The sequence below is a fragment of the Daucus carota genome, chromosome 8, assembly GCF_001625215.2.
Source record: "Daucus carota subsp. sativus chromosome 8, DH1 v3.0, whole genome shotgun sequence".
Taxonomy (NCBI): Eukaryota; Viridiplantae; Streptophyta; class Magnoliopsida; order Apiales; family Apiaceae; genus Daucus; species Daucus carota.
Genome location: NC_030388.2, coordinates 26,704,220 through 26,719,731, shown reverse-complemented (window position 1 = coordinate 26,719,731; position 15,512 = coordinate 26,704,220). Strand labels below are relative to the sequence as shown.

Here is a 15,512-nt window from a genome sequence, read left to right as displayed (position 1 = left end):
AAAACCGAAAATTTGCGGTTTCAGTTCTGATTTTACCTTAAAAGCGCCCCGAATCGAACCACACTCACCCCTATTCCTGACAACTATAAATATAAGATTGTAAAATCTCGCAATGCTTTGATAGCAATTGTTATTTCCCGACAACTATAAATATAAGATTGTAAAATTTCGCAGACTTTTTAGTTTTTTTAAAATACAGAGTAAAACAAACTCAAGGAAACTAATTTGTTTGGCTGTCTAATGAATTTTTATAATTATGTTGAAGATAAATATGTGATGATATAATTACATGCGTTTTAGTATTAATTTTAGTGTTGGAAAATGACTAAAAAATTGGAGGTAGTCCAGAAATATATATTTACTAAAAATTATTCATAATACTGACAACTGATAATTTAAGATTATGTCACTTATTTATAATTTTAATTGAAATGCAAATTTTATTTTATATATACTTTTTGACCAACAAAATTTGATAACAATTATGGATCAGAAAATTTCTCAGTCAACAGATTTTTTTTTAAATACTGTTTATTTACCAATTACAAAACCTTTTATTTAAAACCTGTTTAGTGGATCAAAATATCAAATAACTAAAATTTATTCATAATTCGCAAAAATAGCAATTAACAATAATCATATTCGTCCAGACCGAAATATAGACACACTCCTCTGTATCTATATATTCTCCGTGTCGTTGCAACCGGAACTCTCCCTGCAAAACGCAAATCAAATGGCCGGAGGTAACAGCAGCAGCAACTACACCAAACACCAATCTAATAAGCCCTCTTCATCTTCTTCCTCGTCTCACAAATCTCGCTGGGAATCGGGCCCCACCAAGCCGCCTCCTAATCGGAATCAGAATCTCCCTGCTGCCGCTAATTCGAGAAACTTGCCTCCACCACCACCCCTTAAGCCCAAATCCACATCTAACAACAACCCTCTTCCTAAACCTAGCCCACAAAACCCATCTCCATCTGGGCCCCCATTTGATAACCATGGCCCACCTCCTTCTTATGGCTTTCACATGCTTGATAGGAGGTCAATTGGTCTTGCTGATGGTAGTGTGAGATCTTACTTTGCTTTGCCTTTGAATTACCAAGATTTTGCACCCCAATTGGCCCCACCTAGGTTTTTAGGGAATGAGGGGAATGTGGGTAAGCAGTTTCCGATGAGCCCCGATTTTCGGGATAGTCGGAATAAGAATCAGGAGTATTGGAATTCTTTGGGGAGGGAGGGGGGGTCGTTGAAGAGGAAGTTTGTGGATGAGGGGGATGAGAGGGATGGGTTGGCTAGGCAAAGGCAGCAGCTTTTGCAGTATGGGAATGCGGGGTTGAATTCTGGTGGGGGACCGAGTAATGTGTATGGAAGGGAGGAGGAATTTAGGGGCGGGAAGTTTATGAGGGGTGAAGAGGGTGGGAGGAATGGAGGGAGGAGTAAGTTTAGTGAGGCTGATCAGGCTGCGTTGAAGAAAGCGTTTTTGCATTTTGTTAAGTTGATTAATGAGGATTCAGGTCTGAGGAAGAGATGTCTGGCGGACGGGAAACAAGGTCGTATTGGATGTATGGCATGTCGCAGGTTAGATATAATGTTTAGTTTATACGTTATTCTATTGTCTCTTATGATTGTTTGCTGTGTGAAAGGTTTCTACATTATCATAGGAAGTTTGAACGTGCAAGAGATCATAGGCTTTTTAGTGTTTAATTGCATTTTGACTTCCTTGAATGTTAGGGTGCGGATATTTGTTTATCTGTTAGTGTAGTGATTTAATCAAGGTGGTATCACACGAGTCACTTAAACTCTGATAGTTTGAGGCATGAATGCAAGTTCTGATATCGCCCACATGTGGTTCCATGCCACCACAAATATTAGTCAATCCAGTGACTAAGAGTCATAGTGATAATGCATCCAGGCATGATACTACAGGAATGCATTTTTTGATCTAGCCTATTGTACTTTCCTCTTCCTGGTTTTTTTTTCGATTTTAGAATATAGGATTGGGCTAATATTTCATAAATTTGAGAATAATGTGAAGGCCAGCTTGGCTGTTGGGCTGTATTCCTTAAAAGCTAGCACTGTCTGAATTTTCAAAACCTCTAGTGTCTGGATACACTCATTTGCCAAGTATACATGGCTTACATTTTAGTTTCACCTAATATCCTTTTTTTAAGTCGCGGAGAGACCATATTGGTGTCAGTGAAGACAAAATTTGGTATTGTCTACTTTAGTTTATCTTCCTGCTTACCACAAAATGCCAGAGTTAATTGTGGTATACCTAGTCATTTGTCGAAACTTCAAAATGATATACTCTGGTGACTTGAGGATGAGTCCCATCTCAATTGCTAATATTAGATTATTAGTTTACATATTTCCAGAGGTCAGTTATCTAGTTGAATGACTATAAATGGATGTATAATGCAGGTTCAACTTATCAGCTGATAAATTCATGTGTGCATCATGATGATCCCCTGGAATAATTGTTAATCATATTTAAGTATTGTTATGTTGATATAGAATCAAATGTAAATAGATATTAGTATGTTAAATAATCATGACAAATTATAATTAGCATAAAAAAAAAATCACCTGGAGCGTTGAATTATTTTGGGAATATAAGTTTGATTAAGATTATTTTAGATTTGTTATGATATTTTGTGACCTCTCATTTATAATCATTTCAGATTATTATAAGCATTGGGTCACAACTTAGTTCTCATATTTAACCCCCTGAAATCTTTGAACACCTAGTTGCGGCATCATGTTCACCTGCTAATAGCATTTCGAGATCCTACTACACGGCATGATTAGACAATTTACCTCCATATGCATGTCTTGAAAGTTGCTGCAGGTTGGATATGCTTGATCCTAGGCAGCTTAGTATAGTTGATAATTATTGCTTTAAGTGCTTTTCTTGTTCATCTCCTAAATGAAGTTTTTTTCCCCATTTTTTTGGTTGTGTTGGTAGTAAGTCTGTGAATAATATATAATATTATATATGTATATTGGGCAGTGGGCAACATATTGTCCATGTATCTTATGATTATTATGTCGCAAAAGTTCTACAAAAATAGGATAACTTGCTGAAATTAACTATACAGTTCAACAAGGAACCTGTACTGCTAGTCTGCTATGATTAACATACTGCAAGCAATGTCATATTATTAGTTGTTGTATAGTATATTTTTAAATATATTTTCATAGGGGTTGGTCAACAAGGCCGTCTTAGATGCTCATGACAAGTGCAATATATTTGTGCTTATATTTTTATGTGCTTACATTCAGCAGTCTCATAAAAGTATTACAGTCTTCTGACATGTAAGTAGTGCAAGATTGACACATTATCTATTTAATGTCAAGTCCATTGTGGCTTTCAGATTTTATGTCATTAGTTTGAATTTGTTATTATATATGTTATACTTATACTTATCTACTTTGGTATGTATATATATAGTGCTACTAATTGATATAGCACTTTATAGTATAGTCATTTGTAACTAGTAGTATTACCTACTGATCCCTGTGGTGGTCATTTTACTTCGAGATGACATTTTAGATTACAACTGTTGTATTTAAGTTGCAATTTTAGTTTATTTGATGGTGTTTTGCTGCATATTGCTTGATAAGTTGATTGTTAATATTGTATATCAAGTTCAACTTGTCGACTACTACACAATGCCTAGTTGATTAGCCATGGCGTTCATGGTTGGAGCACCATAACTCAACTCAACTAGTCTTCAAAGCTTTATTACCGCGATCTAGGGGAGTCCCTGCTCAGTATTCTTGATATAGATTATTATCTCCTCCATAGATAATGTAAGATCCAAAAACCATTGATAAACTATAAATATATGGAGATGTAGGTGTATATATAAGTTACAGAATAAGCATATAAACACAAACCCCCTTTACTGCTTATGTCAAACTGCGTGACAATCGACACTAACATTATATATCTAGTATTATATGTCCCCTGGGCCATCTTGTTTACAAACAAAAAATACAATACGATTTATATGACTGTATTGATTTAGGTTAATATATATGCATCATATGTGAAGGTTACCTAGTAGTTCTACTAATTAATACTCTATGATTTCTGGCTTCAACAGTAGTTTAAAGGAACTTTAAAGAAATATTGGACTCCTGAGAGTAAACTAGTAGTTATACTATTAAAATATGATTTCTGGTTTTAACTATCAAGGAAAAGGGAGTCTGGACTCTGGATTCCTTGAACAATATTTAAGGCTTTTCTTGCATTAAGTGTTCAATCACTAGTCTACTATTTATATCTTTAAAGGAACATAGGTAAAAGGATTAATATGATGTTTAAATATTTGTGCTTATCATTCATTAGGACATTTACTTGTTACACACACAGAATACTTTAGCAGATATATGGATGTTCATATTGTGATATAAATTGGGGCTATTATCAGGTAAGATATCTAATATCTTATTACATCTCTCATCTATTTGTCACTTTTTTCGGTGGGCTAATTGCTTATTAATTAGTTTTGTAAAAATAGTCAGGACGTATGGAAATCAGGGAAGGGGGGGGGGGGGGGGGGGGGGGATGAATGATTGTGTGGTCATGTAATAATATTAAAGTTAATATCTATCTAAAAACCTCTTTGATAAATAGTATATATTTATTGATTGCTGAATAAGTTGATTTTGTTAAGGTAACTATGACAGCATAACTCCTTTGAGGAAATGGGATACACGAAAAATTACACTGCCAAGCCTTAATTTGGGTCGCCAATGGTGACTCCAAATACTTGTGTTAAGCTGTGTAATTATGAGCTATTTACAGGTTTGGATATAATTCATTTGATTGTTGATCTAAGACTTGAACTCATGTAATATATGTTAAATATAGTAACGGAGAATAAACTGATCAACAACAATATTTTTAGAAGAAGTTTTGTGTTGAAGCGATCTGGTTTATAACCCTTTTTAGCAGGCAACAGTTAATAAATATATTAGAGATTGCTAATAGTAACGTTACTGCATTTTCTTAATTTGAGACTCTTAAATACTAATCTAAGACAATCTATCAACTCAACTGTCAGCAACTTCAAAGAATAGTATCCCTCTAGCTCAGTTAAGACATATATTATCTCTTGGAGTTCTGCACTTTAATCCAGGATGGTTACTAGCGTAGCTAATGGTGTAAAATAAGTGGCATGACACCCCCCCTGAGCTGTTTAAATTGATTATAAGGCTTATAATGATTCTGGTCGATTATATAGGCTGTTGGGACTTGGGTAATCAAGATGTTTAAACGTCTGTGCGTAAGCGGCTGCTTACCCCGCCTCCGAGTAACAATATTTTCATTAAATTTCCAGTTGTGATAATGGAAAATACAATTGATGTATATCCTTCGATTCATCTCTGAATTGATTGGGAAGTATAAGGCTTTACATACTCAATATTAAAGTTTTAATGGCTGATGGTCATCACGTATAGGACCAAATATATCAGTGTTGAGCATGCCTGATGCTCTGTGTATATTTGAAGTTCTCATTTAGAAGCTCTCTTTTTTCAGGAACTAGAAAAAATTTAGACTGTGATAGTTGATGCAGAACAGCTTGTAGAATCAGTAATATATGAACTATTTACTAATAAAACCTAAAGACTCCTTTTATTTTTTTTTGTTTTGTTTCTAGTTCCACATTATTGCTTCATGTTCTCTTTACTTACCTGGAAGAAAATTTCTGTCATAGTCCGACTCTACATAGGTTAATTTGTAAAATAGGAGAAAAACACTTGTCTTGTTTGCCTAAACAGGTTACATGGGTCACAGACCTTCTTTATTAACAAATAAATCTTACGAGTGCCTTGACATGATTATCATTGTTTACTTGGAGACTATGCTGAAATCTGAGCAGAGTACTAAGTTGTTGCTCTAGCCATTAAGTCAAATACTTTATGATGCAGGACATCTCATAAAGAAGCCCAAAGAAACTAGTTGGGAACAATACTATAAGCTTTAGAAGCCCAACAAGTCGAAAATTCTGGATTACATGTTTTTATTATTATCTTTGAATACCATGGGGAAGGATATCTCTTAAAATCATATTTTAGTTAGGAAAGTATTATATAGTTTTATTATATGTAGTGATTAGTTATCTAGTAATGAGCAGATTTTAAATATTGAAAATATAGAGATTGTATTATGTTTGCTGTGAGAATTTTCCCTGGTTTTTGTGCCCAAAACTCTATTTCAGCCCCATCCTCATCACTTTAGGTGCTGACTGCATATTAAGTTGAATTTGCACATCAGGTTTGATTGCATGAATATTCTTTGACAGCACTGTAAGTGTAAATTCTATTATATCCCTGATCTACTTTTCAGAATGAGTACTTCAGCACATAGCTGTGATTAAAGGTGAGTAAGAAGAGCAGTGGACTTAATTTTGTTCCTTGCTCAGGGCATGCCTTTCACTTAAATGCTTAATATTCTTTTTCATTAAAATAGTATAATTTTTCTAGAATAAGCCACTTATAATGCTCATTTGAGATTTAGGCTGGATCCAAAATGTGGTCATCTGTTCACATTCTGGTTTGAGATTAGGTGTATTCCCATCTTGATATTTGCTAACGGCTAAATATTGCAAGTGTTGCTTATGACTAGCATTGTCATTAGCTGATTATGTAACAATTTTGAGTTGGTAATATTCTGGCAACACAGAGGATCTCTCTAAAAATCTTACTTTGATTATCATTAGTAGTTATGTTGTCTCGTCTCTTTTGGAAGTTGTATAAAGCTTTACATGTTGCTTTAAGGTTTGGCTTGGATTGCTTGGCCATCTATCAGCTGTCCGTGGAAGATTATAGTTCCATTTGTAATTACCTTCTATATCACTTCATTGTAGTATCTGTGGAATGATGAAAATTCATCCTGTTCACTACTCTTGGATATATACATATGCATATGAGTACAACATACAACATATTTTTGGTTCTGATTGTTTTAGTAGTCCATATTTGTATGCCACCACTGTACGAGATTGAGGATGTTACTTAGTTATCCTGTTTGACATGCACATACAGGTCTACCAAAGATTTCCCAGACATGCATGGTCTTATTATGCATACATACAACCCAGATAATGCTGAATTACTTGTCGATCACTTGGGATTACACAAAGCTTTGTGCATACTTATGGGCTGGAATCATCAGATTCCTCCTGATAATTCAAAGCAGTATCATTTATTATCTGCTGATGAGGCTGCCGCAAATCAGGACGATCTGATTATGTGGCCACCACACGTGATTATTCAAAATACAATGACAGGAAAGGGTAGAGATGGGCGAGTTGAGGGTTTGGGAAATAGAGCAATGGACACTAAGCTTAGAGGTAATTCTTACTCCTTTGTTTTTTTATATCTTTTTTAATTTTTTAGTGGGGGATTCCATGTTATTTTTTCCGCAATGATAACATTTGATACGTCATGCTAAATAGAAACTAGGATCTGTTTTAATCCAAAGATGACGAGGGGGTGTCTAATATCTGTATCACTTTACCAGATTTGTACCTTTTCTTGATCTTTTACTGGAGTTCTCACTATATTTTTGCATTTTCCCCATCATCATTCTTCTTCGTCTACTGGTGCTTTCTTTGTTGTGTACCTCCCTAACAGTGCATCCATATGCGAAGTTGTACACTAATGTGGTTTTATTATGTTCCTAGTATCTGTGAGGTGTTTTCTCTTTGTGTTTTATCACTTGGCCATTCCATCTGGCTTTTGATGAGCAATTTCTTTTCTGTTGCTTTATGAACCCGGTAGCATGAAAGATACAAAATTTCATTGCTCTACCCTGCTCACCTGATATTTGGCATTGCTTTCTGAATTTCTGTCAAAACCTACATCTATACCAAGGTTATACGGCAACAAGTCAAGCCTTAGTGCCCCGGTACCTTGGAAGCGACTAGTTGACCAGTTGCCCTACTAGTCAAACAAAGTCGACAATTCGTGGTGTACACATATTTTTAGTATAAATATACAATATTAGGTGAAAAGACACTAATTTCATAGTTCAAATAAAAAGTAAGACATCCCTCCTGCTATTTTTATCTTCAATGTCCACTGATTAAGTTTCTTCAAGTTTCAATGCCCAGTGTTCTAAAAATTTTATGTGAAAAATAGACCTTTGTGAGCACAATTAATAAGTGGGTGCTTAAGCGGCATAGTTAAATATTATTTTTTTATAAGCCAACATTTGCCTATGAAGTTATTTAGGTTGATATGAATATTTATTCCCGCAGCACAACATTCCAGAGTCCTTATAATTAAAGTTGTGATATAATCTAATCAACTATCCATTTTCTTATGACAGTAGATATCATTACGTGTTTAGATCTTTCATTAAAAGAATCGTATCTACCTTGTAATATGTCTAGGCATCCTCCTAATTCTGCATGGCATAGAAAAAGTTTTTTTTTTTCTCTGAGTAGTTATACACTAGTAGAGTGCTCCATAAACTTGCCTGGCCTACAGTTTCTGCTGTAGTGCCATGCTAACATGTACAATTGTGTGGTTATAATAGTTGCCTACAGGTTAATAATAAACTTCTAGACTTACAATTAAGGTGTGTATCCACTGTTCCAAGTACTATTGAGGTGATTTTCCTTGTTTTGAGCTCAGAAGATTTCAAACCTGGGTTTGATTTTATTGGTTGTCTATTTATAAAATTTATATATTTAGTGAAGATGGACAAAAGTACGTTCTTCTCTTAATTGAATTAAGCTGCCTTTAACCATAAATTAATGCAAAGAGATGTCTGGAGAAGTTTAGATTGAAGACTGAAATCACTTTCGGCACCTGCTTGTTAGGCAAACTTCCCAAGATTCATCTTTAATGATCATGGTCATATATTGCTTTCAGCTGATGGGAATCATTTCATGTCTGGTTTTATATTTTTTTCCCACATTTTGCTTAATAAAGTATATATTTGAAGAAGCTGTCGTTCCTAGTATACATGATTCTTTGTAATTATCAGTGATCAGGTGACACATATATAGTATATATATATATATATATATATATATATATATATATATATATATATATATATATATATATATATATATATATATATATATATATTATATTTTGTTTGCACATTTGAATAAAAATTATATTTGTAGAGGCTGTCATGACTGATGCCCAGTATACATGATTTTTCGTAGATATACAGTGATCAGGTGATATATGATAGTATAATAGGTATCTTATGAGGTCACCAAGTATGATAGTAGAATCAGAGTAATTTAGAGTGTACCTATTATGTTGAGGATCTCCTTTTTAATACTTTCCACCCCCGAAAAGTTGCTTAGCAATAGGCAGCTCTTGGCAGGTTCTTTTTACATCCAACCATTTAGGTAATCTGTTTATCTGGATACCCATTGGGTCCTATAATGAATATTAAAGAGCTGTTAACTGCATAAATATGGCATTGTTGTTTATTTCAGTTATTAGCATATTATAATGATATCTATTAACAAATTACAAATTGACATACTCTGTGATTCACTACAATACTAACCATCAGCGATGCATGATTATATACTACACTATCTTCGTTTTTTAAATTGATAGTAATTTGAGAGTTTTGTTTATCAAATTCGTGGCATTAATGGAAACTACCTTGTTAGGGAGGTGTTAATGGTTTTAGATGACAGTTCTATTTTTCTGCCTCATTATATGGAGAATAATCAGTTCATTCTTAAAGTTTTCTGTAGTATTCTTGTTCCTTTTCATGATTATTAGATGATTTGTGATTTTATGTTCACTTGTTAGACTCTCTAGTCGAGTCAGATGGTTCTTACTCCAATTTGATTGGTCCATCAGATGCTTTTGAAACGGAATATTTGCACATCAGAAATAGCCAGCGTTCATTTTCTTTACTAATTCCAACTATTTTAACATTTTTAATATGTTGTTTGTTATTCATTATAGAAAAACAGGCAGACAGGTTTTACTACAATACTATAATAAATTAAAGTATGAACTAGTTGCCAAATTACTGCAACAAAAATTGGTATCACATGAGCAATCATCCACATAGATTTAGGTACAAGATATTAAGCTGAAATGTTGATATATGCAGGAATGTTTTTGGTTCAAGCCGCAATTGTGGAGATGTTTTCTATTTTATAGCTTCATTTGTCCTCTATTTTCAAGAGTCCATGTTCTTGACATTTCTTACTGCATCTGTTATTTCTGGCTTTATTCAGATCTTGGTTTCACTAGTGGCAAAGCAAAGTCTTTATATGGGAAACAGGGCCATCTGGGTGTTACTTTGGTCAAATTTGCTGGTGATCAATCAGGGTTAAAGGAGGCTACAAGACTGGGAGAGTTCTTTGAGAAAGATAACCATGGGCGGCGAAGTTGGGCTGGTATGGAAAATTTGGTGTCAAGCAAAAGTGCGGAGAACAATCCAAACCTTGTGAAGGTCGACAAGAATACAGGGGAGAAAGAGAAAATCCTCTTTGGTTATCTAGCAACTGCATCCGATTTTGACAAGATTGATCAGGACACAAAGACGAGGGTGGAGATTGTGAGCAAAAGGGATTACTAGATCTTGGATCAGCGCATAAGGTAGAGATGTGCAAATTAGTCAATCTGTTAATGTTAAAGTTCTTAAATCTTAGTTTCTTTGCGAGTAATTATGGATAATGCAGTCCTTAGGTGTATCGAAGTTAATTTTTTTATTTCGAAATTTAGACAAAGCTTTCATCCTGCATTGTCCAGTATCCATCTTCTGATTTGATTTGTAGTAGGATTTGGATATAGCAAAGGGGATATCCCCAGCCGGTGACATTTAAGAGGTTTAAAATACCCTTCTCTTGTATCTGTAGTTCTCAACTTCTCCGAGACATTATCCCTAAGTGAGCTTGTTTTGTTAAGCACAGTGGAACTAGATGGGCTTTATCTTTTGCCATATGCAGCTTCGACTTTTTTCTGTCGACTTTTTTCTAGGGATGACAATAATAATCGGGGTCGGATATCCAAACTGAAACTCAAAATTTTGGATCCGAGTCCTTGGATTTAGTATTTAAACCCGAAAATTTTTGAGCGAGTCTGAGTGTTTGGATTTGTACTACTATTAATTATAATTCTTTTATCAAAGTTAAAAAGCGATTTGAATTATTGAGTATAAGCAATCATGTAATGACGGTTTTTTAATATCGTCTATATATGATTTTATGGTTGCAAAAGAAGTTTTAGTTATTTCTGGTAGAACCGTAGGAGCGTAGGAGCGACGGTCAACAATCGAGAACATATTGTTTTGGTATTATGGGCCTAGTCTTTTGGTAGTGGGTCAAGATCATATGGGCCTTAATGTATTTGGGTCAAGTACAAAACCTGGCTGTCCTCGATGTATGCCTTTTCTTTATATCTTCACATTGATTTGAATGCAGGGCTGGCAATATCAGACACGATCCGAACCCGACCCAAACCCGTAACCTGATTTACTGAGACAAAACCCGAAAGTGACCCGAAAATCACCCGTTTTGACACGAAATGGACCCGACATGACCCGAAATTCTAATTTCGTTTCTAATAACTTCAATTTTCAGTTTTATTCAATTTTAAGTGATTTTAGCTTGACCCGAAATCGACTCGAAATTGACCCGATTGCTGACACGAACACGACCCGTTACCCGAAACTGCCAATGTCCCTGTGTCGAGTCTATTAAAAATTAAAAATGCATAAATGGTTTACAATAATTATTATATATATCTGTTTATAGTTTAATTTTCGGTCGCTGCCTCCCTCAATTTTAAATATATGCCAAGCTATGTGTAACATTTGCTTCATAATTTACCAAAAACCGTTTACTTCAGTAGTCATTCTAATTCTAATACAAAACTCTTTTTACTTTTGGTACCTTTGGAGCGCGAACATTTTTATAGGACGATATTGTTAGGCTATACTACAAAAGATTACATTTTCAATCTACGCACCTACCTAAGTTTAGGTTTATCCTTACTTTATAGCCTTGTTTTTTGCTTTGCTTTACTCAAAATATATTATTATTGTTTGGATAGGGTTTAGGTATGTTTTTCAAGTTTAGATTTATCAAACTTTCGTAGAATCAGCATGTCTTGGCACAGGTTCGACTTCCTCAGAGAAGAGAAATTGTTATTACGCCTCCTGGTTCAGAACATGTCCCTTTCTGCATTAAAAAAAAAAAAAAAAAACTCTCACACATACAGTAATAGTGGGAATATGCACTTTAAATGTAAATTTAGAACATAAATTATTTTTTAATTACCATGTGACTGTTAGATATATGTTCTTTTTTTAAAGTTAAGCTTCTGTTTGTTTTCTGTAAAGGTATGTTATGCTGATTATTAATTTTTTTTAATTTATTTGTGTACGTATAATTCACGTTCCCTGGCTTGAAATTTAAGACAACAGGTTGAAATGTCCAAAAATTGAACATGAGGGAAAGAAACAGCTTTCATCTTTATGTTTACGTTAGCTAAAATGCGAGTGATTGTAGTAACACAGAGTAATGTGTGTTTTTGAAGACACAGCTCTTAAAATACTACAACGAAAAAAGAAAACCGAGTAGCCATTATTATGATTTAATTGTGGTTGCTGCAGAGACCAACAGTACAGATGCGCATGCTGCATTTGTTCATTCACACCACTTGTTTCTTTTAAATCTTTGTTCTTCGACATGATTCCTTTTTTCCTAATTGTGCTGAGCATTTTTGTTTAATGTTTCTAGTAAGATCGGAGATGAGAAATGGTTTGTAGCCAGGAAAAGTATTATGCTTGCTTTATTATTCTGCAAAGCTCCATACCAGCTGGAGAAAAGTACTTGTACAGTTATCTAAAACCAGATCCTATTGTCTCTAGCTTTTTTGAATTCGGTTCTTATAATCTTTTGGATGGTTTTTTTAACAGTTCATGCGATGTACAAAATTTTGATTTCAGATTTCATGATTTTATGGAAGGTATTGTTATAGCATTTCTAATCTACAAAATTTTTAGCTAAAAATTTGCGTCAGATTAATGTGCTTATTTGATTAATAAGTACTTACGAGAATACAGACATAAAAGTGTGTATTTTAATATTTTTTAAGAAACAAATATTTAGAAAGTGTTTTATATTCGATATTCAATAATAAATAATATTTTTCAAAATAAAACACATTTTTACCTATTTTCCCCCCGAAATAAACTCTTATTTAAGACAATCAAAGTAATACAAACACACATAATATAACTAAATTAACTGCTGGTTTATAATTATAGTTAAACTCTTGATATTTACTATGCACTTCCTCTGTTACTTTTTAGTTGTCACGTTTGGTTTTGTGCAAGTCAAATTGATCAAAATTTGACTGAAATTTATTATTATTTTATCAATTAGTAAAATTAAAAAAATATGTTATCGGAAATAAATTTTAATCTACTTTAAGATGTAATTATTTGTTTTTTAAAATAATGAAAAGGAGATTTATAATCTTTAGTAAAAAGTTAATCAATTTAACCAATATAAATAAAAATGTGACGACTAAAAAGAATGGAGGGAGTATTTGTTAATCTTTGTACTCAAATGTCACATCATCTATTACTATATTTAAATAATACATTTTATTTGAAATAGTAAAAATAAGCTATTATACTATTTTTAAGATAAGACTAATTACCAAAATTGGTTTTACAAAGCACAATCTATTTTGACATTCAACAAATTTTACTTGTTTTTGGTGAGTATAAATTAAATAATCATTTTTAACCAATATAGTTAGGTAGGATCTTAAGTGAGCACCTCTCCTGAAATATTAAAAAATTTAAATTATACAGTAAATTTATCAAGAACGTATTATTATCTTCTTTAACCGACAATTGATTATCTATTTCAAATTTTAAAATAGAGGATATGGCTAGCATGATGACGTAGAAGAGAAGTGTATATATATGTAGTTGTGTGCAATTATGAAGGCAAGAGGGGGTAGTAGATCTAGAGAGTAGAGGGAGGCTAGTAGAGGGAAGAAATGAGGGCGGCAATGTGGGTAACTTTATCTGACTAGTTCCATGTGGTGGTCAGTGGGTGATGACCCACTTTTCATCCCCACTCAACTTACTTTTCCCCCAGCCTTTTCACTCATTGCTCCTGCCTGCCTCTCTGCACAGACTCAACCTCTTTTCCTTCATTTTCCTCTACTTCGGATTCCATGGTTTTGCTGAAATTGTTTTAATTTTTCGGTGAAGAATAAATACTGTGTATATTACTCCGTTCCTCTCATTTCTTTACAGTTTTTTTACACCGCTTCACACGCTAAGGCACATATAAAACATAGTTGTATAACTTATTTTTAAAAAATTTCTTTTTTTTATAAAAATATAAATATCAAACTTTTATTCAGGAAAAAAAATTCAAAATAATTTATCAAACTACGCTTTATAAGAGTATTAGAATGCGTGCCGAGCCCCTCCCCCAATGTAAACAAATGAGGGAATGGAGGGAATATAATTTTAGTTGGTGATTAATGTATATATAAGAAGTCTCATTATCATTTATGTGGATGGAATCAATCTGGTATTTTCAATTAGAATTTGAGACCAGCTTTTGAGATATTTATCATTTTTTATAAATATTTGTGATATTAATCAATTAAAACTACTCAAACGCGGAAAAATAATTAGTTCTTGTACTTGTGCTCACAATAAATTGTATGATTTTGAATGCCATTAATATGCTAATCAAATTACAAAAACGATACAAAAGTTAGCATTCCTAAATTTTTATAAATGCTTCTTGATTTTTTACACAGACGGTACAAATAAGTGCTTCTAACTTATAAACCAGAAGCGCTTCTTGATTTTTTACACAAACGGTACAAATAAGTGCTTCTAACTTATAAACCAGGAGTTGGGCTTAAAGGCCGTAAACAAACACCCCCATAACTTGATTCTAACTTCTACTCCATTTTTTTATTTTAAGCAAGAATCATTTATTTTAAATTCATCCAAACGACCCCAATATATTTGGTTATTTGTACCGTAAAATGTTTTATTTCTATTTTTTCTAAAGTCTGTGCTTACGCTAAGTCATGTGGATGGTGCATTTATTTGCTTTCGTGCAGATTTTTTCTAGTACCCCATATATGCGATGCTCTTATGTTTATATAAATTTTATTTGATTTTTGGGAAAAGCAAAGAAGACGGTAAATTAGGAAAAATCAATGATTTTGTGTTGTAAAATGATGGTATTCTTATCACACATGTTTTTCGTTTGTCTCGAAGTAAAATAGAGTAGAAGTTAAAAATAATTACAAGATGTATCGTTACGTGGGGGCACAACATGCTAGTATTAAGAAGAAAAAAAATTAATATGTTTATGAGAGCATTTTCAGCCGTGTTTCAAATTTTTTTTCTAAATATATGATAAATAATTTGAATTTTAAAAAATAATGACTCTACATTGATGGACAGCTCTCACAATAATCTCTATTTGTGTTTTTTTATTATTATTATA

General features: G+C 33.3%; 1 protein-coding gene across 1 annotated transcript; it reads left to right on the top strand.

The window, feature by feature from the left end:
• Positions 1-637: 637 nt before the first annotated feature.
• Positions 638-10,863, top strand: LOC108199865 (uncharacterized). The gene is made up of 3 exons (XM_017367866.2): positions 638-1,578; positions 7,057-7,364; positions 10,245-10,863. Exons 1-3 carry the CDS (start codon positions 734-736, stop codon positions 10,586-10,588), a joined length of 1,497 nt encoding a protein of 498 aa, XP_017223355.1. The 5' UTR covers positions 638-733; the 3' UTR covers positions 10,589-10,863.
• Positions 10,864-15,512: the final 4,649 nt, after the last annotated feature.

Coding starts and splice junctions, on each gene's coding strand:
- LOC108199865 (XM_017367866.2), top strand. CDS start 734: ATGGCCGGAGGTAACAGCAGCAGCAACTACACCAAACACCAATCTAAT. Junction 1,579..7,056: donor GGATGTATGGCATGTCGCAG/GTTAGATATAAT, acceptor ATGCACATACAG/GTCTACCAAAGATTTCCCAG. Junction 7,365..10,244: donor AATGGACACTAAGCTTAGAG/GTAATTCTTACT, acceptor GGCTTTATTCAG/ATCTTGGTTTCACTAGTGGC.